The sequence below is a fragment of the Chiloscyllium plagiosum genome, unplaced genomic scaffold (assembly GCF_037043375.1).
Source record: "Chiloscyllium plagiosum isolate Xiang-an unplaced genomic scaffold, Cpla_swu_hap1 HiC_scaffold_3, whole genome shotgun sequence".
Classification (NCBI taxonomy): Eukaryota; Metazoa; Chordata; class Chondrichthyes; order Orectolobiformes; family Hemiscylliidae; genus Chiloscyllium; species Chiloscyllium plagiosum.
The window spans coordinates 69,134,556-69,161,560 of record NW_028270141.1 but is presented as its reverse complement, the minus strand read 5'-3'; the positions used below and the strand labels follow the sequence as shown (position 1 = coordinate 69,161,560).

At 39.7% G+C, this 27,005-nt stretch overlaps 1 protein-coding gene and 1 pseudogene across 1 annotated transcript; both read right to left on the bottom strand.

Moving 5' to 3' along the window:
• Positions 1-1,285: 1,285 nt before the first annotated feature.
• Positions 1,286-19,838, bottom strand: LOC122544174 (trace amine-associated receptor 4-like). The gene is made up of 2 exons (XM_043683211.2): positions 19,701-19,838; positions 1,286-2,520 (listed from the first exon to the last, which is right to left on the bottom strand). Exon 2 carries the CDS (start codon positions 2,394-2,396, stop codon positions 1,359-1,361), a length of 1,038 nt encoding a protein of 345 aa, XP_043539146.1. The 5' UTR covers positions 2,397-2,520; positions 19,701-19,838; the 3' UTR covers positions 1,286-1,358.
• A 1,429-nt stretch (positions 19,839-21,267) lies between these two features.
• LOC122539865 (trace amine-associated receptor 4-like) lies at positions 21,268-26,532 on the bottom strand (annotated as a pseudogene).
• Positions 26,533-27,005: the final 473 nt, after the last annotated feature.

Here is a 27,005-nt window from a genome sequence, read left to right as displayed (position 1 = left end):
ATCTAGGTGTAAATGTCCACAGTTTTCTGAAAGTGACAAGTCAAGTAAATAAGGTGGTCAGGAAGATATATAAGCATACTGGGGTATAGAGTAGAACAATTGGCAAGTCATGTTGCAGCTGTATAAAATTTTAGTTAGGTGACATTTGGAAGATTGTATATAATTCTGTTTGCCATACTACATGAAGGATGCAGAGTCTTTGGAGAGGTTACAGAAAAGGATATTGTCTGGTTTGGAGGGTATTAGCCATGAGGAGAAATTGAATAAACTTGGTTTGTTTTCACTTGAACTATGAAGGTTGAGAGTCGAATTGATATAAGTTTACAAAATTGTGAGAGGCATGGATAGAAAAGATAGTCTGAATCTTTTTCCCCAAGAGTACAGATGTCAAATACTTGAGAGCACAGGTTTAAGGTAAAAAGGGGTAAGTTTAAAGGACATGTGAGAGGCAAGTTTTTTTTACAAAGAGGGTGATAAGTATCTGGAATGCACTGTCTGAGGAGCTGGTGGAGTGGACACAATATCAATGTTTAAGAGGCATCTTGACAGATATATGAATAAGCTGGAACTAGAGGAAATACAGCGCCTGTTCCTGTGCTCTACTGATCTTTGTTCTTTGATCTGGCATAAACTGCATTAATAACAGACTTGATATATTTGTGGGTTGAGATTTGAACAATCCCACACAGGATCCCCAGCCAGTTAAAGAAACATTCAGTGTATCTGTCAGCTTGATGGCACTCGAATAGGATGGCCACTCACTCCTTCAGACCACAAGATCTGCTCCAGTAGAGCTGGAATAAGAAGCAGCCGCCAACATAGCCATTGAAGGGTGATGGATAGCAGATGCAACTCCAAATATGGATGTCAGTGAAAAATAATCAAGACCACTTCCGTCAAATAAGCAGCCATGAATCATAGTGGCAGGGTGCTTAAGATACAGTGAGGTAGAGAGTTGTGGGCAGCCTCTATCTCTTCATGGGTCCTACCACAACAAAACCCTGCAACAATAGACCAGCAGATAACTATGAAGGTGAATGAAATGTTGCAGCCTTGTCCTCAACCTCACCTGGTAATTGAAACCACAGTAACTATTTATCAGGCCTCCCACTCCAAAAGACAACATGTAGAAGTCCTTCACAGATTTGTGCAATAGGGAATGCAACAGAAACATTAGTTTGTAACATGAAACCTGTCTGTGTCCTTTTCAGGAGCACTTCTACATGCTCTTCAGAGGCAAAGATGCTATAAATGAAACATGACTGGATTAAAGGCAATGAAACACTTTCCAACACAACATATTTTAAATATTTATTGGTTACATTTATTTGATTTTTCTGCATCATTTCTGTATTTGGTTACTTGGAAAGAATATTAACTGTAGAAGGATCGCAGTTAAATATCTGACAAGAAAGTATAAGTTTTAGTGATTTGCGAAACCATGGATACAAGAAAGCATAAAGCAAAGGGTTTAAAGTGGAATTAAAGAATCCAAACCATGCAAATACACTATCTAAAACTGGTGGGATTAAGAAATCAAAATATGGATTAAGAATGCTATTTACATAGAAAGGCAGCCAGGAGAATGTAAAAATTCCAATTAAAATGTCTTGCTTTCGAACAACTATTTGGTCCTTTTTATGCATAAGTGTGACATTGTTTTCTTCAGTATGGTGGCTTTCATTTGGCATATTTGCAACTTTTCTACAATGTTTGCACCTTGCCACAAAAAATATCTTCACATATATTCCTAAAATAATAAAAATTGGTATAAAAAATACAATCAATGCATCTATATGCCCCTCAAACTTGTGATATGCAATACAGCTGCCCTCACAGGACCTAACAGCCTCATAATCATCTACAGACTTTTTACTAAAGTCTAATAAAAACACACTAAGTCCATAAAAGACAGCAAACAGCCAAATCAGTACAATTGTCATAACTGTTAGAGGTAGAGTGATCTTTACAGTGTAAAACAAAGGGTCACACATAGCATAATAACGATCAATGGCAATAAAACATAAAGTATAAATTGAAACAACAATTAGCACAATTTCTATAATTGAGTGAATTTTACAGAACACTTCTCCAAAATACCAGCATGTTTCCACTGACCTAACCATACTATATGGCAATACAATAAAACCAACCAGAAAGTCTACAACAGCCAAAGATAAGAGAAGAAAATTGGTGGGTGTCTGTAGTTGTTTGAAATGTAAAATGGAAATGATCACCACTAGGTTTCCAAATAAAGTAATGAGTATTGAAATGGTAATAAAAATATAGAGTGCTACATTAATAGCAATTGACCTGGTGACTCTAGGACAGGATGTGTTGACAAATTCAAAACAATATTGCACATTTTCTGAATTCTCATGGTCTGATAAATTCATTTTCTTTCACATTGATAAATTCCTTGATCACGGTGAGACAACAAAGTTGTTATTTCAAAATTATTGATTGAAGGTATCTTTATCAAGAATATGATTTTCTTCATTTGTAGTTAATCTGTGGTTTCTGTAAAAATATCCTATCGTTAGTGGCATATTTGAAACAAGGGAAGCACATGTTCAATAAGCATGAAATGATTTTTAATGGTCAGATATATTTTAGAGTAGAAGAACCTAGGTTCTGAAGAATTGAAATCCCAGAAGCTGGAAATGTCCCATTAATGAAAAGACACAATATAGAAGCTTTAATTTAACGAGACAATACATCATTTGTAATAGCTTTGCAATTTATTTATGTACTATTTTACCATGATTCCTCATCAGTTGTTTTAACCAGCGTAATTTGAAATCACCACAAAAATATCTTCCTAAACAAATAAAATGATTCAGAATTTGAATTGAATGACAGAAATAATAATAATTTCCATTGAATTCAAAAGATCAATTGGATTATCAATGTAACATTTTACAATATTGCAAAAAAATTAAATGAACCCAGTGTTTCTGCTCACAAACAAAAGCAGATATTGTTGGAAAAGCTCAGCAGGTCTGGCAGCATCTGTGGAGAGGAATCAGAGTTAATGTTTCAGGTCAACTGACCCTTCCTCAGAAAAGGTCTTGTCCAATGTTCTGATCCAATGTTTCTTCTGTTGACCTGATCACTTAAGGCCATAAACTCTAAAATATCGTGCTTGGATATACTCTAACATTAATTAAGACCAATTATGAGTAGCCATGCTTTGATATGAGTTAACATGTATTTTGTCTTTATTCATTTTATATATTTTTAAAAATAAATGATTTATATACTATTTTTTTTGCTACATAATTTCCTTTTCATCAATATGCTGTTTGAATTAATCAGGTGTAATTATTAAGTAGGCATTGCATTGGTATCTGATCCACTCCAATGACATTTATCGCAGCTTAGGCTATGAGGTCAGTGAACAGAAATACCTTTGCCCTCACATCAATTTCACTCAACAGTTCTTTTTTTCTTCCTAAAATTAAACTTCTTTATTTGTTTAAAAATAAAATGCATGGTTTCTGTCTGCATTTTTCTTTATTTGTGGCTGCATCCACACATCTTCCTATCTGAACATGCCATTGCCTCTAAATCTGCCACGAAGTTCAATGTGGAGAAATGGAAAGTGATACGTTTTGGTACAAAGAACATGGACAGACACTATAAAATAAAGCGTACTATTTTAAAGGTATGCGGGAGCATAGAGACCTAAGTGTATATGCATGCTAGACATTAAATATAGATAGAGAGAGCTGTTAATAAAGCATGCTGAGTTCAAAGTTCATAAATAGGCATGTAGAATACAAGAGCAAGGATGTTAGGATTAACTATATAAGACACTGATTAAACCTTAGCTAGATTATGTACAGTCTAGGCACCACCCATTGAAATAATGTGAACACATAGGAGAGACTGCAGAGGAGGTTTACAATTGTTCCAGAGTATAGACACTTCAGCTAAAAGGAAGATTTGGAGAAGTTGGAGTTGTTTTTCTTGGAAAGGAGAGGGCTTAGAGGAGACTCAATATGCAAAATCATAAGAGGACTAGGGAGAAACTGTTCACACTTGCAAAAGGATAGAGATGCTGAGAGCACAATTTTAAAGAAGCAAATGTGAGGTAAGAAGAAACTTTCTTACTCAGTGAGTCTGGCAGGTACTGCATGGAATGGAAGTATGGTGAGGGCAGGTCTAATTGCAGCTTTCAAGAGGCCATCAGATGATAATTTAAATAGAAACAATGTGCAGGGATAAAGGAAAAGGCAGAAGATTGGCATTAGGTTAAAATTTTTAGAGACATGGTGCAGATACAAAGGCTGAATATTTTCCTTCTGCACTGCAGTAGTTCTGTGATTTTATGCTGATGACTGTAATTAGAATTTTGATTATTAACGAGAAAAGTTCTTTTGTTCTACATTTCAAAATTCAACTTTTGGGTTCTTTTGTAAAATAAACTCAAATCATATGAGGAAAGGCATTCTCAGGTAGAAATTCCATTTGCATTGTAAAACTGCATGACAATTCATGGCAAAAATGTGGCAGAATTCAATATTACTAACTTTTCCCTCCTTGCATTTTACCCCATACCTTGGATGGAGGGACCATTTCTTCTGCTCACCAATTAGATTGGAAAGTAATTTCAGACCTTATCTGGGGAGATGTGGGGAGACTTCTGAGTTAACCTACAAAATCTATAAAGCTAACCCTTGATCAGCACATCCACTCCTTTGCACTTGGACAGAGAATTTCAGTTAACTTGAAATACAGAAAGAGGAAGTCACCAGCCTTCATTGCTGTTTTGCTATTCAATAGATTATGGCTAATCTGTACCAGAATTCTATTAACCCACAACTTTTCCATATCTCTTGAAATAATTACCCAATAAAAATATATTAACAACAAAAACAGCAATTTACTTCCATATACAGAGGAATCGTGACTATCTGGAATTCGATTATCCAAATATCGGATTATCCAGCAAGATCACAAGGTCCCAATGCTCAGCTAAGCTATGTTATCCAGCATTTGGTTGTCCAGAATTCGATTAACCGACCGAAATACTCCCTGCCTGTGTCCTTTGGATAATTGAGGTTCCTCTGTAGACCCTTTAACATTGTAAAATATCCAAGATATTTCACTAAAATGGGGCAGAAACTGACATCAAAACAAAGGAGGTGACATTAGGTTTGGTAACCAAAAAGTTGGCCAAATTGTAGGCTTTAAAGCGAAACTCAAAGGAGGAAGGAGAGATAAAGAGAGAGAGAGGTAGAGAGTTGAAAGGATTTAGGGTAGGAATTCCAGCTTAAGTCATTGGTTCACAAGAGATCCAAATTTGAAGGGTTTTGGATAAGGTGACATGGATGAGCCTGAATTTTATCACAAATCAATTAAGTGTCAATTTGGGATTTCCACAAAGGTTTCTGTCAATGATCTCTAGTGAGTTATCGCAGAAGTACCTCCACAATTCTCTTCAATATGTATGTACCATTCATCTATGGCACCTCACTTATGCAATTGTGCATTCACCAGTGACAGATGTACTTGGTTCTGCCAGGGTCTATTGGGGTTTCTGCTTCATATTTAAAATCTAGCTGTGCACAGGGCCATGTACAGCCAAGCATACCCAAACCTGTCATAATGCTTGTAGTGAATGAGAAAAACACAACCTACCTGGGGCCATTGATAGTCCGGGTTACAGTTAATTGCAAACAGAAGATTAGATTAGATTACTTTAGATTACTTTACAGTGTGGAAACAGGTCCTTCGGCCCAACAAGTCCACACCGACCCGCCGAAGCGCAACCCACCCATACCCCTACATTTACCCCTTACCTAACACTACGGGCAATTTAGCATAGCCAATTCACCTGACCTGCACATCTTTGGACTGTGGGAGGAAACCGGAGCACCCAGAGGAAACCCATGCAGACACGGGGAGAACGTGCAAACTCCACACAGTCAGTCGCCTGAGGCGGGAATTGAACCAGGGTCTCTGGCGCTGTGAGGCAGCAGTGCTAACCACTGTGCCAGACTATAGTTGTAAATATATTGTTAGTTTAGATTCTCAGATATCTGATCCACTGTAAATGTAACTGTAGATGCAAGAATGATTGTACATAGACTACTCATTGTTATCACAATGCCAGGTTAGAATTCTGTCTAAGGAAGAGTTACACTTTCCCTAACACTTAGCATAGCACAGCAACTTAGTGGCTCAGTGGTTAGCACTGCTGCCTTACAGCACCAGCAGGGACTCGGGTTTGATTCCAGACTCGGGCAACTGTCTGTGTGGAGTTTGCACATTCTCCCCGTGTCTATGTGGGATTCTTCCAGGTGTTTCGGTTTCTGCCCACATTCCAAAGATGTGCAGGTTAGGTGAATTGGCCATGCTAAATTACTCATAGTGTTCAGGGATGTGTAGGTTAGATGCATTAGTCGGGGCAAATGTAGAGTAATAGGGTAGGGGAATGGGTCTGGGTGGGTTACTCTTTGGAGGGTTGATGTAGTCTTGTTGGGCCAAATGGCCTGTTTCCACATTATAAGAATTATATAATTGTAACATTGTTCCATGTTGAAGCATCGCATTTTGAAAGTGTTTAAACAGTTGAAAACTGGAACTTTTATTGAACAACAAAAAGTAAAGCAAAACCAAAGCAAAGTAAGCTGAACATGGTCAGGGAGGAGAGATCACATTTGAAGAGAAACACAGTCCAAGTGACTATATGGTTCAGGGAATTTATAGGCAGTGTGGGAATTCAGTGCAGAGGCAAATCGGTGCTTTTACTTAATTGTTTTAGTTCATAGTTTGTCAGATTTTTACTTAACAGGATAAAATAAAGCCCATGATCAGGGACCAAACACCAAAGAGAGAGTGACATCTCAGGAAAACTGTAAGTTCATTGGCTGGTAATTACTGCTACTTTGACTATCTGTTATACCTTACTTTCAGATTGACGGTTAAAAACAAGAAATATTTATAGGTTACAAACTAAAAGACCAGTAGGAAATAAAAAAAAGAACTAAATAAAATAAAAGATGCTGGGCCAGGTGATGAGTTGTACTTGTATGATATGGGAGCTAGTGGTCCCCACTGTTGCTCATAGTAACCACATTGGTATAGGTAGACAACCCTTTATCTGAAATCCCGAAATCCAAAAAGCTCTCAAGTCTGAAGGTTTTTTTGTGAAGTTTTTTTTCTCTCATTAACAAGGTTGTTTGGCGTGCAAACAGTTAACACAAGTCGAAACCCATTCGATGCGTGCCACCCAGATGTGACGTGAAGGGGGTGTTGCCCAGCACTGGCAGGCCTCAATTCTCTCTCAAGGCCCATTTTACTCAGTGAGTTTGCTCCTCTGGTAAGGTTTTTTTTAAATGTCACCATCAAACTATTACTTATTCTGACATTCAAAAAATTCTGAATTCCAAAAACCAGCTGGTCCCGAGCATTTTGGATATAGGATTATGCACTTGTAGTAAGTGTTGGCTGCTTGAAGAACTCCAGCTGAGTGTTGATGATTTGAAATCTGAGCTTCAAGTGCGATGATACACCAGGAGGGGGAGAGTTACATGGACACTGTGTTTCAGGAGGCAGTTGCACACCTTAGATTAAGTAACTTGAAGTCAGTCAGTAGTCTGGGACAGGGACGTGTGTGACTTCAAATAAGGCAGGTAGAGGGAACTAGGAGATAGTGCTAAAGGAGCCTCAGCTTCTGGACTAGGCTAATAAGTTTGAGGTTCTTGTTCCCTATTTGGAAGAGAGTTGGCATTCCAGGGAGGATGGGCAAACTGACCATAGCACCGTGGTATAGGGAATAATTCAAGATTAGAGAGAAGAGGAATGTTGTTATAATCAGGGATAGATTATAGGGAATGAGGGGAATAGACACTGTTCTCTGTAGCCAGGATTGAGAGTCCTGAGGGCTGTGTGTGCCTGCTTGGCACGCAGGTCCAGGATATCTCATCTGGGCTGCAAGGGAATTTTGAGTGGGAAGGGAAAGATCCAGTTGTAGTGGTCTATATGGGTAGTAATGGCATAGGTAGAAAGAAGAAAGAGATTCTGCTGAGGGAATATGATCCAGCAGGGGCTAATTTAAAAAGCACGATCTAAAAGATAGCACAGTAGTCCCGCTGTACTCATGGGGGATACATTCCAGGATCTACTGCGGAAGCCCAAAACCACAGATCGGAGCCAACCCATTCAATTAAATGGGAAGTGTACCTTCCTGGCAACCTCCTGGTCCTTGGTTCCGGAACGTTCCCTATAATATATTCTGGCCGCATTAAACCACAGGTAACTGAAACCGTAGGAAACGATTCCGCGTAAATAGGGGGCACCCTGTAATTTCTGGATTACTACCCGATCCATGAGCAAATTGGCACAGGGTCAACAAGATTAAACAGGTAAATGTTTACCTGTAAATGTGGCTCAATGATTGGTATGGATGAAATGGATTCAAATTCATGGGATATTGGTACCAATATGGAGGGAGCTGTTTCAATGGGATGGACTCCACCTGAATCATGCTGGGACCATACTCCTGATGAATTGTATAATTGTGGGCTTTAAAACTAAATAAGATACAATCTAATCATCATCACTTGACATTCAATGGTGTTACCATGACTGAATCCCCCATATCAACATCCTGGAGGTCATCATTGACCAGAAACTCAACTGGACTCATAACATAAACACAGTGGCTACATGAGCAGGTCAGAGGCATGGAATAAAGTGGTGAGTAACTCACCTCCCGAACACCCAACGCCCATGTATCCTCAACAAGATACAAATCAGCAATGTGATGGAATGTTCCCCACATTGCCTGGCTGCATACAGCACCAACAACATGCAAGAGGTTTGACACCATCCAGGACAAAGCAGCCTGCTTTGATTGGCACTCCATCCATGAGTATCCACTCCCTCTACCATTGATGCTCAGTAGCAGCAGTGTGTACTCGCGATAAGATGCACTGCAGAAATCCACCTTCCGAACTCACTTCCATCTAAAAGGACAAAGGAAGTATATACATGGGAACACTGCCACCTTCAAGTTCACTTCCAAGCCACTTACCATCCTGACTTGGAAATATATCGCCATTCCTTCACTGTCACTGGATTAAAATCCTGAATTCCCTCCCTAAGGGCATTGTGGGTCAAGTCACAGCAGATGGACTGCAGCAGGTCAAGAAGACAGCTCACCACCATCTTCTTAAAGGCAACTAGGGACAGGTAATAAATACTGGCCAGCCAGTGATGCTCACATCCTACGAACAAATTTAAAAAGGCACTATTACAATAATCATGGGAGACTTCAGTGGACAGAATAAAGCAAGTTGGTAGCAGATCTCAAGTAAAGGAATACTACAATAATTTATTTACTAAATAAAATTGTTGAATACTGCAAGATGTTTTTTTTGGAGCAGCTTGTGGTACAGCCCACTAGGCAACAGGCCTTTGTCAGAGATGTTCTCTGCAGCTTTCTGCAAGTAGACGTCCTGTCTCTCCACATCGGGAGCAACGGATTCAGTTAATGACATTTGTGGAAGAACTTTTGCCTGAAACATTAATTCTCTTGCTCCTCAGATGCTGCCTGACCTGCTGTACTTTTCCAGCGCCACACTCTTGACGCCACTAGACAACAGGCAACACGCAATTCTTGATTTGGTGACGTGTAATGAGGCAGGCGTGATTAGGGAGCTTAAAGTGAAGGAACCCCTAGCAGGGAGGTGATGGTATGACAGAATTCGCTGTACAGTTTGAAATCAGATGTAATAGTATTACAATTGAGTAAAGATAACTACAAAGACATGAGTGAGGAACTGTCCAGAGTTGACTGGAAGGGGACCCTAGCAGGGAAGGCGATGCAGTTGTAATGAAATAGTTTCTAGGGATAATTCAGGAGGCAGAGCAGAAATCCACCCCAAGGAAGAAGAAACGTATTAGGGGAAGGACAAAACAACCATGGCTGACAACGGAAGCCAGGCACAGCATAAAAGCAAAATAAAAAGCATACAATGTGGTGAATATTAATGGGAAGCAGAGGATTAGAAAGTGTTTAAAAACCAATAGAGAATAACCAAAGAAGCAATCAGAGAGGGGGGGGGGGGGGGGGGGGGGGGGGGAGTTGTCGATGAAATATGATAGTTAGCTAGCTACTAATATAAAAGAAGATTGCAGGAGTTGTTTTCAATATAGAAAATATATAAAAAAGGCAAGAACATTGGACCACTGAAAAATGAAGCTTGAGAAGTAGTAATGGGGAAAAAAGAAAAACTGGAGGAATGGGAAAGGTACTTTGGATCAGTTTTCACAGTGAAAGACACCAGCAGCTTACCAGAACCTCAAGTCAGTCAGGAGGCAGATGTGATGGCCATCACTAAGGAGAAAGTGCAAGGGAAGCTGAAAAGTCCAAAAGTGGATAAATCACCTGGACTAGATGGATTACATTCTGGATTAGTGGTGCTGGAAGAGCACAGCAGTTCAGGCAGCATCCGAGGACGGGCAAAATGGATTTTGCATGTCCTCGGATGCTGCCTGTGTTAGAGGCAAGGTACTGGCATGGACAGAAGATTAGCAGATGGCAAAAGGCAGAGAGTCTTTTCAAGATGGCAGCCAGTGACTAGTGGAATTCTGCAGGCATCAGTGTTGGGACCATAACTATTCACATTATATGTTGATGAGCTGAACAAAACAACTGTTAGTACTATTGCTAAGTTTGCAGTTGTCACAAAGTTAGAGAGACAGGTAGTGTTGAGGAGGTTGAAGGCTGCAGCAGGACTTAGACTGGCTGGGAGGATGGCAGAAGGAATACAATGTGGGAAAGTGTTAGGTTATGCATTTTGGTAGGAAGTATAGAGGTTTAATTATAAGTGGGGAAATTGTTCAGGATTCTCTTAAGATAAACATTGCAAGTTCATTTGGCAGTTAGGAAGGCAAATGCAATGTTAGCATTCATTGCCTGAGGACTAGAATACAAGAGCAGAGATGTACTGCTGGGTTGTATAAGGATCTGGTCAGACTGCATTTGGAATACTGTGAGCAGCTTTTGGTCCCACATTTAAGGAAAGATCTGCTGGCATTGGAGGGGGTCCAGAGGAGGTTTGTCAGAATAATCCCAGAGATGATTTGGAGATGCCGGTGTTGCATTGGGATGTACAAAGTTAAAAATCACACAACACCACGTTATAGTCCAACAGGTTTAATTGGAAGTACACTAGCTTTCGGAGCATCGCTCCTTCATCAGGTGGTAGTGGAGGGCTCAATCCGAGCACACAGAATTTATAGCAAAAATTTACAGTGTGATGTAACTGAATTTATACATTGAAAAATTGAGAAGTCGGGACAGGCAGCAGTGAAAAGTGGCCGCGCAGAGGTTGATAGCTAAGTTCGGTACCCATAGAGAGGGCCTCAACCTGTACCTTGGGTTCATGTCACACTACAGGTGACCACCATTGCACTATATACACACACAGATACTCCTACACACACACACACACACACAGGCACTCTTATACACACATACACACGGACACACATATACGCAGACGCGCATACAGACACCCACACACACCCTTACAGACATACACACTCCCACACTCCAACATGCACCCCCTCACAGACTTAAGACACTTTGCACTCACTACACACACATTTACACTTTCTCACACTCACAACCCCCAAACCAGACAGACACAGACAAAGACCCACATGCACACATATATTTTGTGGGGTGAATTTGTACTTTCAGGGTTACATCGTACTTTGCTCAAAAACTGCATGCATTCATGTAGAACTCTGAGCTCAAAAACTTCATGCATTCATGTAAAACTCCATTATCTCACTTTTTAGATTAGAATCAATCTAAACATCATGGCATAGACAGAGAACACAGGGGGCTAACACCTTCAACATATTGTCTAGCTATCACCATTGTTAACAGCTAACCTGAGAATGCAACTTTGTAAAAAATAGATTTGTGATTTACACATGAAAGAAGTGAAACTATCATGGTGTTCTCACAGATGAAAGGCTTAACTGACAATCATTTTTTCAATGCATAATTTCAGTTACATCACACTGTAAATTTTTGCTATAAATTCTGTGTGTTAAGATTGAGCCTTTCACTACCACTGATGAAGGAGCGGTGCTCCGAAAGCTAGTGTGCTTTCAATTAAACCTGTTGGACTATAACCTGGTGTTGTGTGATTTTTAACTTTGTAATTCCAGGGATGAAGGGCTTGTCATATGAGTCATAGAGTCCTATGGAACAGAGACAGACCCTTTGACCCAAACTGGTCCACACCAATGATTATGTCCGTCCATGCTAATTCAATTTCCCTGCACTTGGCCCATGTTCTTCTAATCCTTTCCTATCCAGGAATCTCTGCAAATGCCTTTTAAGTGTTCTTTGTGTACCCACTCAACTACTTCCACTGGCAGCTCAATCCATATGTGTATCACTCTCTGTGTAAAAAAGTTGTCCTTTAGGTTCCTTTTTATTCTTTCCCCTCTAACCTTAAACTGATGCTGTCTAATCCTTGATCCCCCAACCATGGGAAAAAGACTGAGTGCTCTCACCCTATGCATGCTTCTCATGATCTTACTCACCTCTATAACACCCTCCCTCTGTCTCCTACGTTCTAAAAAATGTCCCAGCTTGTCCTTTAACTCAGACCATTGAGTCCAGGCAACAGCCTTGTAAATCTCTTCTGCATTCTTCTGCACACAGATGACAGAGGAATTTCTTCAGCCAGACATTGGTAAATCTGTGGAACTCATTGCCATGGGGGGATGTAAAAACCATGCCTTTGTTGTGGTTCTGTTCGCCGAGCTGGAAGTTTTTGTTGCAAACGTTTCGTCCCCTGGCTAGGCGACATCATCAGTGCTTGGGAGCCTCCTGCGAAGCGCTTCTTTGATGTTTCCTCCGGTGTTTATAGTGGTCTGTCCCTGCCGCTTCGGGTTGTCAGTTTCAGCTGTCCGCTGTAGTGGTTGGTATATTGGGTCCAGGTCGATGTGTTTGTTGATGGAGTTTGTGGATGAATGCCATGCCTATAGGAATTCCCTGGCTGTTCTCTGTCTGGCTTGCCCTATGATAGTAGTGTTGTCCCAGTCGAATTCATGTTGCTTGTTGTCTGCGTGTGTGGCTACTAAGGAGAGCTGGTCGTGTCGTTTTGTGGCTAGTTGATGTTCATGTATGCGGATTGTTAGCTGTCTTCCTGTTTGTCCTATATAGTGTTTAGTGCAGTCCTTGCATGGTATTTTGTACACTACATTCGTCTTGCTCATGTTGGGTATCGGGTCCTTCGTTCTGGTGAGTTGTTGTCTGAGCGTGGCTGTTGGTTTGTGTGCCATTATGAGTCCTAGGGGTCGCAGTAGTCTGGCAGTCAGTTCCGAGATGCTCCTGATGTATGGTGGTGTGGCTAGTCCTTTTGGTTGTGGTATGTCCTCATTCCGTGGTCTTTCTCTTAGGCATCTGCTGATGAAGTTGCACGGGTATCCGTTTTTGGCGAATACCTTGTATAGGTGTTCCTCTTCTTCTTTTTGCAGTCCTGGTGTACTGCAGTGTGTTGTGGCCCTTTTGAATAGTGTCCTGATGCAGCTTCGTTTGTGTGTGTTGGGGTGGTTACTTTCATAGTTTAGGACTTGGTCTGTGTGTGTGGCTTTCCTGTATACCCTTGTAGTGAATTCTCCGTTCGGTGTTCTCTGTACCATCACGTCTAGGAATGGGAGTTGGCTATCCTTTCCTTCTTCTCTCGTGAATCGGATTCCTGTGAGTGTGGCGTTGATGATCCGGTGTGTTTTTTCTATTTCCGTGTTTTTAATGATTACAAACGTGTCATCAACATACCTGACCCATTGCACTGATGATGTCGCCTAGCCAGGGGATGAAACATTTGCAACAAAAACTTCCAGCTCGGCGAACAGAACCACAACAACGAGCACCCGAGCTACAAATCTTCTCACAAACTTTGAACCATGCCTTTGGAGTGTATTTAAGACAGAAACAGATAGATTCTTGATTTTTAAAATTTCACTCATTGGACATGGGCCTCGCTGGCTGGCCAGCATTTATGGCCCATCCATAATTGCTCTTGAGAAGATTGTTGTAGGTTAACCCAAAATGTCCTTAAGGAGGGAATTCCAGGATCAACGGGAGCATGGGTTATGAGGAGAATGGGGTTGAGAAACATATCAGCCACAATCAAGTGCCTGATGACCTGCTGTATGGCTTGTTGTTCCTGACACTTCAGCACTCTCACGTGGTGAAGAAGATGTTCCTCCTGCTGAATGTACTCATCTCTTTCCTTGGAAGACTACTGTCACTCTCCCAGTTCTTCAGCATCCATTACACCCCCTCTTTTCCTGCTTTGGGTTGTGCAAGATGGTAGGATTATGTGGCAATTTACTTTCAAGGATAAATGGAAATACACACCAATGCTCCAATCCTCCGAACTTCCCAGGATTTTACCAATCAATGTGTACTCCCTTGCCCCCTTTTAGTCCTCCCAAAATGCATCATTTGACACATTTCAGGTCTAAACTCCATTTGTCATTGTTCAGCCTATATGGCCATTCCATTCTTATTCTCCTGTACTATAAGGCTTTCCTCCTCACAATTTACCACATCTACAACTTTTACATCATCTGCAACTTACTGATCATACCTCCTATGCTTATGTGTCAACTTGTGTGGTGGAATATTTCCAAAAGCCTAAACACCATCTACAAAGCATGGCTCAGGGTGGAGATGGAATACTCCCCCTTGCCTGGAGTACAGCTGCAACAACAGACACCACTGAGGCAAAACAGCCCGTTTGATTGGCAACACTACCACAAATCTTCTCTCCCTCCACCACTGACACTCAGTAACAGTGATGTGTAGTATCTACAACATGAATTGCAGACATTTTCCAAGATTCCTTAGAAACATCTTCTCAACCCATGACCACTATGTTTACAAGGCCAAGGACACCAAAACCTGCATATTCCCTTCCAAGCCACTCACCATGCTGACTTGGAAATATATCACCATTCCTTCAGGGTTGCTGAGTCAAAATCATGAAACTTTCTGATGGCACTGGGCTTCTACATACAGCACATGCATTGCAGTGGTTAAAGAATGCAGTTCACCAACTTCTCAAGGGCAACTAAGGATTTGTAATGAATGCTGGCCCTGTCAATGAAGCCCACATCCCATGAACAAATAAAAAGAAACACATACGCATGAAATTTAGTTTTTGATTTGGTCAGTGGTCAGGGAAGTGACAAAGTCCTTGAATCAAGCAGAGATCAGTTCTATACTGGACCTCATACAATGTAAAAAGATATGATTAATTCATGTTCTCATTGTGAATATATCCTTAAGTAACAGGGACGATAATACATTTGAATTTCACACTCTATTTAATTGAGAGAAAAAAAGGGCCTGAGAAATTTTTAAATAACTTAAATCAGAACAACCATGAAGGCCTTAAAGCACAGCTGGCTAAAATGAATTGATAAGTTATGTTAAACAACAGATCAACAGAGATGTAATGGCTGATACATAAGGAGATATTTCAGAATAGAAAATAGAGCAGGAATTGGCCATTCAAACTTTCAAGCCCGGGGTATCATTCAATATCATCATCCAAGTCAGTATCCCTTTCCCAATTTCTCCTTGTACATTTTTATCTTGTTATCCCCTAAAAAATATATCTAACTCCTGAAAATATTAATGTTTTAGCCTCAGCTGCTTTCTGCGGCAAAGAATTCCATTAGCTGACTACTCTCTGGCTGAAGAAATTTCTCCTCATCCCAGTCCTAACAGGCTTGCCCTGAACCCTGAGACTGTGATGCCTAGTTCTGGACTCCACGGTCTTTGAGAAATCCTTCCTGCTTTCACCCTGTATAACCCTATTAGAATTTTATAAGCTTTAGTAAGATTCTCATTCATTCTTCTAAACTCCATGAATATAGTCTTAATTGATCCGTGACTTGGAGGTACCGGTGTTGGACTGGGGTGGACAAAGTTAAAAATCACGCAACACCAGGTTATAGTCCAACATGCTTCTTTGGAAGCACTAGCTTTTGGAGCATCACTTTTTCATCGTGATGAAGGAGCGTTGGTCCGAAAGCTAGTGCTACCAAATAAAACTGTTGGACTATAACATGGTGTTGTGTGATTTTTACTTTAACCAATCCAATCTCTCTTCATACATCAGCCCTGCCATTCCAAGAATCGGTCTGGTAAACCTCCATTGCACTCCTTCCATAGCCAGAATATCTTTGCTCAGATAAGGAGACCAAAATGCACACAATACTCCACGTTTGGCCTTACAAGGCTCTGTGCAGTCACTGCAAGATATCACTGCTCCTGTACTTGAATACTCCCACTATGAAGGCCAATATACCATTTGTCTTTTTCATACCTGCTGCACCTGTAAGCTTACTTTCAGTGACTGGTGTACAAGGATACCCAGGTCTCATTGCAGTTCTGTACTCAGTGATTAAGAGTAATTCCAGGGCCAAATCCACGATTAGTAAAGTTAAAAATCAAATCAAAAGAAAAATATCATACAATTGTGCAAAGATACATGGGATGTCAGAATATTAAAAAAAAGACTGAGTTAAAAAAGAAGGATAAAAATTAGAGAACATGAAAAGGCTTGCCAGAAATTTAAAAACAGATAGCAGAATTTTCTGTATCTGGGAAAAAAAATTAACAAAGTAAGTATTTGTCCAAAAGATAACGGAACATTTGGAAAACAATAACATGATTGACAAGGCCTGTATGGGTTTATGGAAGGCAGATTATACTTAACAAATCTGCCAGAGGTTTTTTTGAGGATGTAACAAGTAGAATAGATAAGGGAGAATCTGTGGATGTAGTATTTTTGGATTTTTAGAAGGATTTTGATAAGATCCCTCATAAGATATTAATGAGACAGTTAAAGCACATGGGATAGTAGGGAATATATTGGTGTGGATTGAGAATTCGTTGACATACAGGAAACAGAAAGTGGGAATAACTAGGTCTTTTCTTCGAGTGGTAACTAGTGATCAGCAAAGATCAGTGCTTGGGCCCCAGGTATTCACAATATATATAAATAACCTGGATGAGGAAACCAAAGGCAATGTTGCCAAGTACTCTGACCTTTTGAAAAATACACATGAAAATTATTAGGAGAATTGTTAGAAAGGTAGTAGCATTCTTAACATAGATAGAATATTCTTGCCTAATGTATAGCTGAGAAGGAGTACAAATTGACCTTTTTCAAGTTGACAAGGTGTAATGAATGGTGTGTTACACAGATCAGTACTGGGATCTTAACTGCTTACAATGTATTGAATGACTTTGATGAAGGGGTGTAAGGTAAAGTTGCCAGGTTTGCTGATGGTAGTCAGATAGATAGTTAAGTAAGTTAAGAAGAGGACATAAGGCATCTACAAAAATATATAGATAGGTTAATTGAGTGAGAATAGATTGGCAAATGGAATAAAAAGTGATTAATTGTAAAATTGTTCATTTTGGCAGGAAGGATAATAAAGAAGCATACTATCTCAATGCTGAGAGATTGCAGAACTCTGAGATACAAATGGATCTGGGTGGCCTGGTGTATGATTCACAAAATGTTAGTGTGCATGTACAGCAAGTAATCAAGAAAGCTAATAGAATATTACCATTTCCAAGGGAAGCCTACTGAACGACATACCATTCAGGCAAAGTAAGGCCAACAGTACATTTTCACTTTGACCCCAGGGATAAAAGCCCCACCCAGAGATCTCAACTAATGAGAGGCCAACAGCACTTGTGTGCAGCAGGACCACAGAGGCAGCAATGGCAGCAAACAGGAGCCTCAGGATTGTGGGGGACCCAGGACTGGGGTATGTCATGAAGGGCTGAGTGCACATGCACAACTCTTTCTGATTCCTTTCTGGTCATAAGCAGGATGAAAGAACAGTATTCTTCAAATTAATTCGTAAATACATAAACTACATGAATCACTAAAATCATAAATGAAATAGAGCATAAACAAAATAAATCAAGCTTATACTTTAGGGTTAGTATTGATAAATTTTGTTCAACCTGTGACCAATCTTAACTAGACCATACAAAGTATCTGGTGTATTTTTGGTTATTATATAACATAAAAGATATTGAAGAAGTGAATATTTACAAGGGTGGTGTGAGTAAGAGCAAAACTAGAGGCCACAAATAGTCACCAAGAACTTAGTAGAGAATTCAAAAGAAATTTCTTTATCCAGAGAGTGGTGATAATATGGAACTTGCTTCCAAAAGATGTAGTTGAGACGAATTTTACAAGTGCATTTAAAGCACAGCTAAATAAGCACATGAGAAAGAGGGAGAGAAGCTTATGCTGATAGAAGAGGAAGAATGAGAGAAGGTTCAAATGCTGCATAAATGATACTGGTTGAGTTGAATGATTTTTTTTATGCTCAATGTTATTTTTGCAATTAATGGTCAATAAGTTGAAGAAAATATTCCAGCTCTACAGCTGATTAAATATTGCCAATGTACCTGAGACATTAGGTACAAAGTGTATTCACAAAACTGAATAAGCTGTGTTCAAGTAATGGTCATAAGGATCAAGTCAATCCCAAGGATATGGAGGGATTGAGGTTTTTAAATTAAAGGTAATATGAAGTCATGGTTAAAGCAAAACCGAAGCAGGTCAAGCCAGACAATTGAATCGACCAATTTACATATACGTCGTTGTAAAATACACAATTATTTTGACTTTTTAAAATCTGACTTGAAACCATAATTTTGCACATTAGAGTTTTCATTACTCAGAAAAAAACGAACAGATGTGTTCATTGTTAAAATTATTTGTAGCAAGAATAACATATAACACCACCTCGCAGTCTGTCATTTAATCATTGCTGGTCATTTAACATTGGACTTCAATTATAGCACACATGATGCATGGGAAGAGCTACAGTTAAATGATATCATTTTAAGATTGAAGTTCATGTTTGTAAAGTTTACATAGCAAATGTCAATGCCACAAATTACATTGGTTTGTATTTCAATATCTGATTGATACATGTAAATGATGCTTATCAATTCAAATTTTTGCTCTCTATATTGAAGATATTCCTTCATATAGATTTATGTATCAATGATTTAATATACATTCGAAGAACATTTATGTTTATATTGCAAAGCAAGCATATTACATTTTTTCTGTTGATTTTTTTCTTGCTATTATGATAAAATGTGGAAGTATTTACATGAACTTCACTAAAATAGCATTGTTCATGATCAACATTTTTCAGACATTCTTGGTAACTTTTAACGTATAGAACATAAATATATTTGAAGAAAAATGTTTTCTATTAATTTAAGGAGCTAATATCTAAATAGATGTATATTTCTACCTTTATAAATGTATTTTACCATATTTAAGTAGGATTTCCTGAGCTGATTTATTATTGATCTTATGGATGAAATGTTACATCTCCCACATATTGTTTTGATATTTTCCTATATGTTTTGAAATGACTGAAGGCCAAAGCAGTCCCTCAAAAATCTAACAAAGATTTTATCAGTTCATCAATCATTTACTGAAACATTTTTCAAAGTGTATAATTATGTACCAATATTTCATGAGAAATGAAGATATAAGAGGAAGGTTTGAAATATTTTAATATACATTTTAACTTGCTGTACAATAAATCAGTATTAAAGAAGTAAAATGTTAAGCGGTTAACATTCTTACCTTTCTATAAATGTTAATTATAAAACCACCTGAAACTTTCTTGACGTTACCATCATGGATATCATCCTGGAGAATGCTTTCAGATTCAGAACTACATAGCCAAAGTTTATTAATACCGGTTCAAATGTGAATTTTATGTTCTCACCGGTATTTGTGTGTCCTATCTCTGAATGTGCATATGAACAAGTGCAAATATTCAACTACAGATAGAAGTACTTTAAGGAGATTAAGGTATTTGTCTTATGTCCCAATCTTAATAGCAGAGCCAATGGGATTTTTATGATCCATAAGAGACCTGAATAACCTTCACAGTCTTTTGAAGGATGTGCTGTGATTGATTCAACATTGTATCATTATGTCATTGATAAAATAGTCACAAAAAATCAAAAAATATTAATTATTCATCACATAATTAAGATGGATGTATACTTTATCAAGTCTGCTTAGCATTTTATTAAGTGGCAACCTCACCTCAATAAAAGTATTCATGTTTTTGAATACAAACTATTATCAGTCAAAAGATTTTGTGTGCATAAGCTCAGTTGATGCTTCATTTTAAAGATTCCACTTTCCAAGGCACCATCTGTGCTCATGACACCATTTAAAGGAAACCAAGAGAGAATACATGCTAATATTTGTCCCTCAACCATTTCTACTAATACGAAAAATCTGGTCAGATACTAGTGTACATTTTGCGGATATAAAATAAATTATACAATTTTTGGGGCACAATGTTCCACATCTGATCAGCATTTTTGGCACAGGAGCTGCCATATTGTGATTTTCCCAGGTTCCTGTGTGAATCCTATGTAAATGACAGTACTAGTGCCTATCCAGGATAGGAAATCCAATAACGCACAGCAGAGCAGAGCAGCCATTAATATCTACCACCAAAAATGTCACCTCTATGTTCTTGAGTCAGGAGTTCTCCCTTCAGGCTGATGGTATTCCTGATTATGGCAATGATTAGTACCCAATCCCCTTCCCATTTTTCTTATCTCTCCTAAGACTTACTTGACAGTTACTGACAGAGAGACAAATAGTCCAAGATTTGTATTCATTCAGTGGATGTGAGCTTTGCTGACCGGGCTAGCACTTATGGCCCATTCCTAATTACCCTTGAGAAGGTGATCATGAGCTAACTTCTTTAATTGCTACAGTCCATTTGGTGTAGATATACCCACAATGCCATTTGGTAAGTTCCAAGATTTTGACCCAGAGGTTGGGGAGTGGAAATGCATCAGATCCTCTTGTGTTCCCAATTCTTATTACAATAAGGCCCAAGGATTGATTTCCATTACACTTCAGCCTTTCCCTCTGTTTTCATTGCATGCTAGATGTATGCTTCAATAATAGTCACCAAATTGACCATGAATTAATTTTGCTCCAGCCAATTATTTTAAAATGAAATATTTATCAGAATTTTTTAATCAGTCATGGGATGCAGTCATTATTGGCATTGGTTGTTTGTGGGATGTAGATATCAAACTTAATTGCTCTGGAGAAGCTGATAGTGAACCGTCTTTTTGAACACCTCCAATCCAACAAGTTCAGCAGATTCCCATCACTATCCTGAATGTTTTTGCAGTCCTGCCCTCTTTACGTCTTTGGCATGTTTTCTTGCCGTAAAATAGATGTTGTAATAAGTATCCAATATTATGACATCTGGAATAAAAAAGGTATTTGTTGGAGCTAAGATTCCCCATAAGTCATTGAACATATGAACACAAGTACCTACACAAGAACTGGAAACAATACACCCGAAATACCCTGCAGATCCATTTCAGAAGACTACACCAATGAAAATAATGCAGGAATTACCCAAGTAGCTGTGATAAAAACAGCAATTACAAGAGGTGTAATTTTTGTCAGGTCAAGTAAAGAGTCACACACAGCATAATAGCAATCAATTACAATAAAACACAAATGGTAAATAGATGCTGTGCTCATCATAGCATCTAAGCTTGAGCAGACTTTTCAAAATGTACTCCCGAAGTACCAATATGTTTCAATGGATCTCACCAAACTGTATGGCATGACCAAGAAGTGCACAAGAAAATCTGCAACAGCCAAGGCAAGTATATAATAATTAGTGGGTGTTTGGAGCTGCCTGAAGTGTGAGATTGAAATGATAACCATTAAGCTTCCAAACACTGTGATCAATATCAATGTTATCAGAACAACATACAGTGTCACTTGGAATTCACTGTGGATACAATCCCCTGCCACCGCAGGAACTGTAAAACCTGTGCCCACACCTCCTCCCTCACCTCCATCCAAGGCCCTAAAGGAGCCTTCCACATCCATCAAAGTTTTACCTGCACATCCACTAATATCATCTATTGTATCCGTTGCTCCCGATGCGGTCTCCTCTACATTGATGCGGTCTCCTCCTAGCAGAGCGCTTTAGGGAACATCTCCGAGACACCCGCACCAATCAACCAAATCGCCCCATGGCTCAACATTTCAACTCCCCCTCCCAATCTGCCGAGGATATGGAGGTGCTGGGCCTCCTCCACCGCCGCTCCCTCACCACCAGACGCCTGGAGGAAGAACGCCTCATCTTCCGCCTCGGAACACTTCAACCCCAGGGCATCAATGTGGATTTCAACAGTTTCCTCATTTCCCCTTCCCCCACCTCATCCTAGTTTCTAACCTCCAGCAACTCGATCCCCTGACTTGTCCGGACTTGTCCGACCTGCCCAGCTCCTTTTCCACCTATCCACTCCACCCTCTCCTCCCTGACCTATCACCTTCATCTCCTTCCCCACTGACCTATTGTACTCTATGCTACTCTCTCCCCACCCCCACCCTCCTCTAGCTTATCTCTCCACGCTTCAGGCTCTCTGCCTTTATTCCTGATGAAGGGCTTTTGCCCGAAACGTGGATTTTGCCTGTCCTCGGATGCTGCCTGAATTGCTGTGCTCTTCCAGCACCACTGATCCAGAATCTGGTTTCCAGCATCTGCAGTCATTGTTTTTACCTACAATCACTGTTGCTGTTAACCTGACAGTTCTGGGGCAAGAATCATTGACATTCAAAACAGTACTGCAGATTTTCCACAGGTGCAACAGATGTGGAGTTTTTCATCTTACTTTCTGCTAAAAATTTACAAATCAGTTCTACTGAACAATTTTTTTGCAGATTCTTATGGTAAAAGAGTTGTTTCCTGGAAGTTCTAGAAAAATCATAAATGCTCAGTACATTTAAACTGTTAGAAGAACATGCTTTGAAATGTTTAGAACTTGCATATTTATTGATGCTATAAATTGTAACTCTATTTTGTTCATTTTATCAGTTGAATTCCAATGTATCCTGTGTGGTAAACTACATGGAACAGATTGTATACTGTTCCAAAAATTACATTAAGTGCAAATATCTTCCTTCTACCCACACCAACACAAACTTGTGCTAAAATGTCACATTTTGATATTTAGAACTTTATATATAGCCACCTTCATATGTAAGGCAAAAGTGAGTACTGCAGATGCTGGAGATTAGAGTCAATATTAGAGTGATGCTGGAAAAGCTCAGCAGGTCAGGCAGCATCCGAGGAGCAGGAGAATTGACATTTCGGACAAAAGCCCTTCGTCAGGAATGAGGCTGGGAGCCTTGGGGGTGGAGAGATAAATGGGAACGAGGTGGGGCTGTGGGGAAGATAGCTGAGAGTGCAAGAGGTGGATGGAGGAAGAGGTAAAAGTGATAGGTCAGAGAGGAGGATGGAGCAGATAGGTGGGAAGGAAGATTGAAGGTGGGACAGGTCATGAGGACGGTGCTGACCTGGGAGGTTTAAACTGGGGTGAGATGGGGGGAGGGGAAATGAGGAAACTGGTGAAGTCCACATTGATGCCATGAGGTTACAGGGTCCCAAAGTGGAATATGAGGCGTTCTTCCTCCAGGTGTTGGGTGGTGGTACTGTATCCATTGGTCGCGATGTGGTCTTCTCTACACTGGGGAGACTGGATGCCTACTCTCAGAGCACTTCAGAGAACATCTCCGGGACACCCGCATCAATCAACCCTACCACCCTGTGACTAAACATTTCAATTCCCCCTCCCACTCTGCCGAGGACATGCAGGTCCTGGGCCTTCTCCATCATCACTCTCTCATCACCTAATGCTGGAGGAATAACACCTCATCTTCAGCCTTGGAACCCTGCAAACCCATGGCATCAATGTGGACTTCACCAGTTTCCTCATTTCCTCTCCTGTCACCTTACCCTAGTTTCAACCTGCCAGCTCAGCACCATCCTCATGACCTGTCCCACCTGTCAGTCTTCCTTCCCACCCATCTGCTCCACCCTCCTCTCTGACCTATCACCTTCACCCCACCTCCATCCACCTATTGTTCCCTTGGCTACCTTCTCCCCAGCCCCACCCTCATCTCATTTATCTCTCCACCTCGGAGGCTCCCTGCCTTCATTCCTGATGAAGGGCTTTTGCCCGAAATTATGATTCTCCTGCTCCTTGGATGCTGCCTGACCTGCTGTGCTTTTCCAGCACCACTCTAATCTTCATATGTAAGCCTGAATGATGATCATGCAGATATTATTTTAACAAGGACATCACAGCCAAAATTCTGTCTGTAATCAAATTCTTCACTCCAATACTTTCAATGTTGGTCAACTGTACATGAAGCAATTGAGCCCATTGAGTCAGTGAAGTCGCAATCCATGCAATATTTTATCTTTCAAGTATTTCAATCATTCCCATTTGGAGTTGAATTCTGTATCCACTGTGAATTCAAATTCCAAGCCACTAATTGTGTGTTTTTTTCCTAATGCCACCTTTCTTTCCTTGTAAATTCCTTTAAATTTACACATTGTATTAGCCCATCAACATTTAGAAATATATTTTGTTTATTTATTCATTCAAAATAATTCTTTCCAACTCTACTCTTAGCCTTTTTTGCTTTGAGGAGAACAATCTCACCTCCTTCAATTTACAGACATTAACATAATTCTCAACTCTGGAACCAGTCTAGGAAGAAATTATTTTCTCCGGTCTCTAAAACAATTGTGCCTTTCACAAAGTGCCAGAAATGGACATGATACTCCAGCTAGATCTGAACTAGCGTTATATATAGGTTTAGCTCAACTTCCTGGCTTTTGTATTTTATACCTCCATTTATAAACCAGAGAAATCTGGAATAAGTTTGGTTTTTGTTTTGCCCAAATCAAGATACCAAATTTAACTACAGTTTATTTAGTATCAAATAAATTACCATGAATTTAATCTTTTTGTCAACAAATTACATTAAAATAGTATTATTGCAACAGAACTATGAATCCTTCATGAAAGGATTGTGGAATTGAGTCACATTCAGGCTGTGTTTTAGAACATAATTGAATTGTACAGTATTAAAGAAATAAGTTGCAGGAAGGTCAACTTGTGAATGTTCAAGAAGAAATCAAATATTCAGACCTCTGTTTGACTGTCAATAAACATAGAGAGTCATTTTTATTTTTACTGCTTGTCGGGTGGCAAATTAGTAGAACTGATCACCTAATCATTATAACATTTACTTGTTTCTCATTTCCTTAGCTGGCTTCATAAAACCATTCCACACAGAAACAAACATACAAACAAATGTTAAAAGCAAACTTTTTGATTACTTTCAGCTCCAATTATACTTACTGAATATTTCTCTTGACAGGAAACATACAGTATCTCTTCGGTTAACATAATACTTGATTTTTTAAAAAGTTAGTCGGGGTCTAGTTTGCTTATTTAAAGAAGGACCTTGCTGGTTTCCCACTCCTCAGTAGAACAGCTTAAAACTCAAGACCACATGAAAAGCGAATTTCATGCCAATTCTTATTGCCCCAGTGCTCACTTCTCACTGGACAATCACTGTTCAATTCATTTACTACGTATGAGACACAGTAGCTGAATAATTTATGCTGAACCTTTTATTTTCAAAGATTGTAGAAACACACTTCAAATCACACATGAAGGACATGGTCCAGAACACATTATTATATCTCAGGGTTAAACTCAGGGTCAGCTGTCATACACTTAGATGTTGGTTTGCATTAGCATATTTCTAAACAGCTATGCTCAAAAGAACCATCAAGGCAGATGGAAAACTTGTATAATGCAACAACATCTAAACATATGAACAAGGAGAAAGAATTGTCCATTTGGCTCATCAATATAGCACCATCATTTAATATCATCATGACTGATATCATTTTCCACATCCATGACTACTTTCAATAAATTTTCATCCTTTATTCACCAAATATCTTTCCATCTCTGCCTTACAAATGTTCAAAGATTTTGCTTTCACTGTTTTTTGAGGAAGAACATTTCAAAGAAATATGACTTGAGAGAACTTTTTTTTGCTTCACCTTTGTCCCATGAGTGGGTAACACTTTATTCTTAAATAATTACTCCTGGTTCTAGGTTTTCCCACAAGAGGAAACATCCTCTCCACATGTATCACGTAAAGATCCCTCAGTGATTTATTTCAATTTAGTCACTCTTAAAAGGTAGGGTGTCCAAATATTCCTCATCAAACAACCTAACCATTTCAGTTATTAGTCTGATAACCCTTCCCTATACTGCTTCTGGCACTCTTTCCTTAAATAAGGGGAATAATATTGCACACAGTACTCCAGATATGGTATCACCAGAGCTCTGCACAACTGGAACAAAACCTCCCTACTTTAGTATTCAATTCTCTTTGCATTAATCACCAACATTCCAACTTGCTATATCTGCACACTAGACTTTTACGATTCATGCTTTAGGGCACCCAGATTCCTCAGAGCTCTGCAATCTCTCTCACAATTGGCATTTATTTGCTCCCCAAATGTTGAATTCCTCATCGTCAAATGCCACCCCTTCTAAATACCACAGGAATTTACCGCTCCTATACTAACTGCTGTGCTGTGTACATACCACCACAAGCAAAGGTTCAGGAAGCTCTGGATGTGCTGTACTCCACCACTAACACCATGGAGTCGGAACACCCCCAGGCCCTGTTTATTGTAATTGGCAACTTCAACCAAGCCAATCTAAGGAAGGCGTTTCCCAAGTATTACCAGAACATTATCTGCCCCATCAGGGGCCCGGACATTTTAAACCACTACTACACCACTGTGCACTGTGAAAGACGCCTACTGCTCCCCATTTTGGGAACTCCAACCACAATGCCGTTTTTCTTCTCCCGGCTTCCAGGCAAAAGAAAACCCCTCGCAGATACAGATCCAGTGCTGGTTGGAGGAGGCAGAAGATCAACTCCAGTGCTGTCTGGAATCGACTGATTGGGCCATGTTCAAACAACCGCAGGCACCTTGGA

Bases quoted from the DNA above. Each gene is read 5' to 3' on its own strand.
- LOC122544174 (XM_043683211.2), bottom strand. From the start codon at position 2,396: ATGAATTTATCAGACCATGAGAATTCAGAAAATGTGCAATATTGTTTT.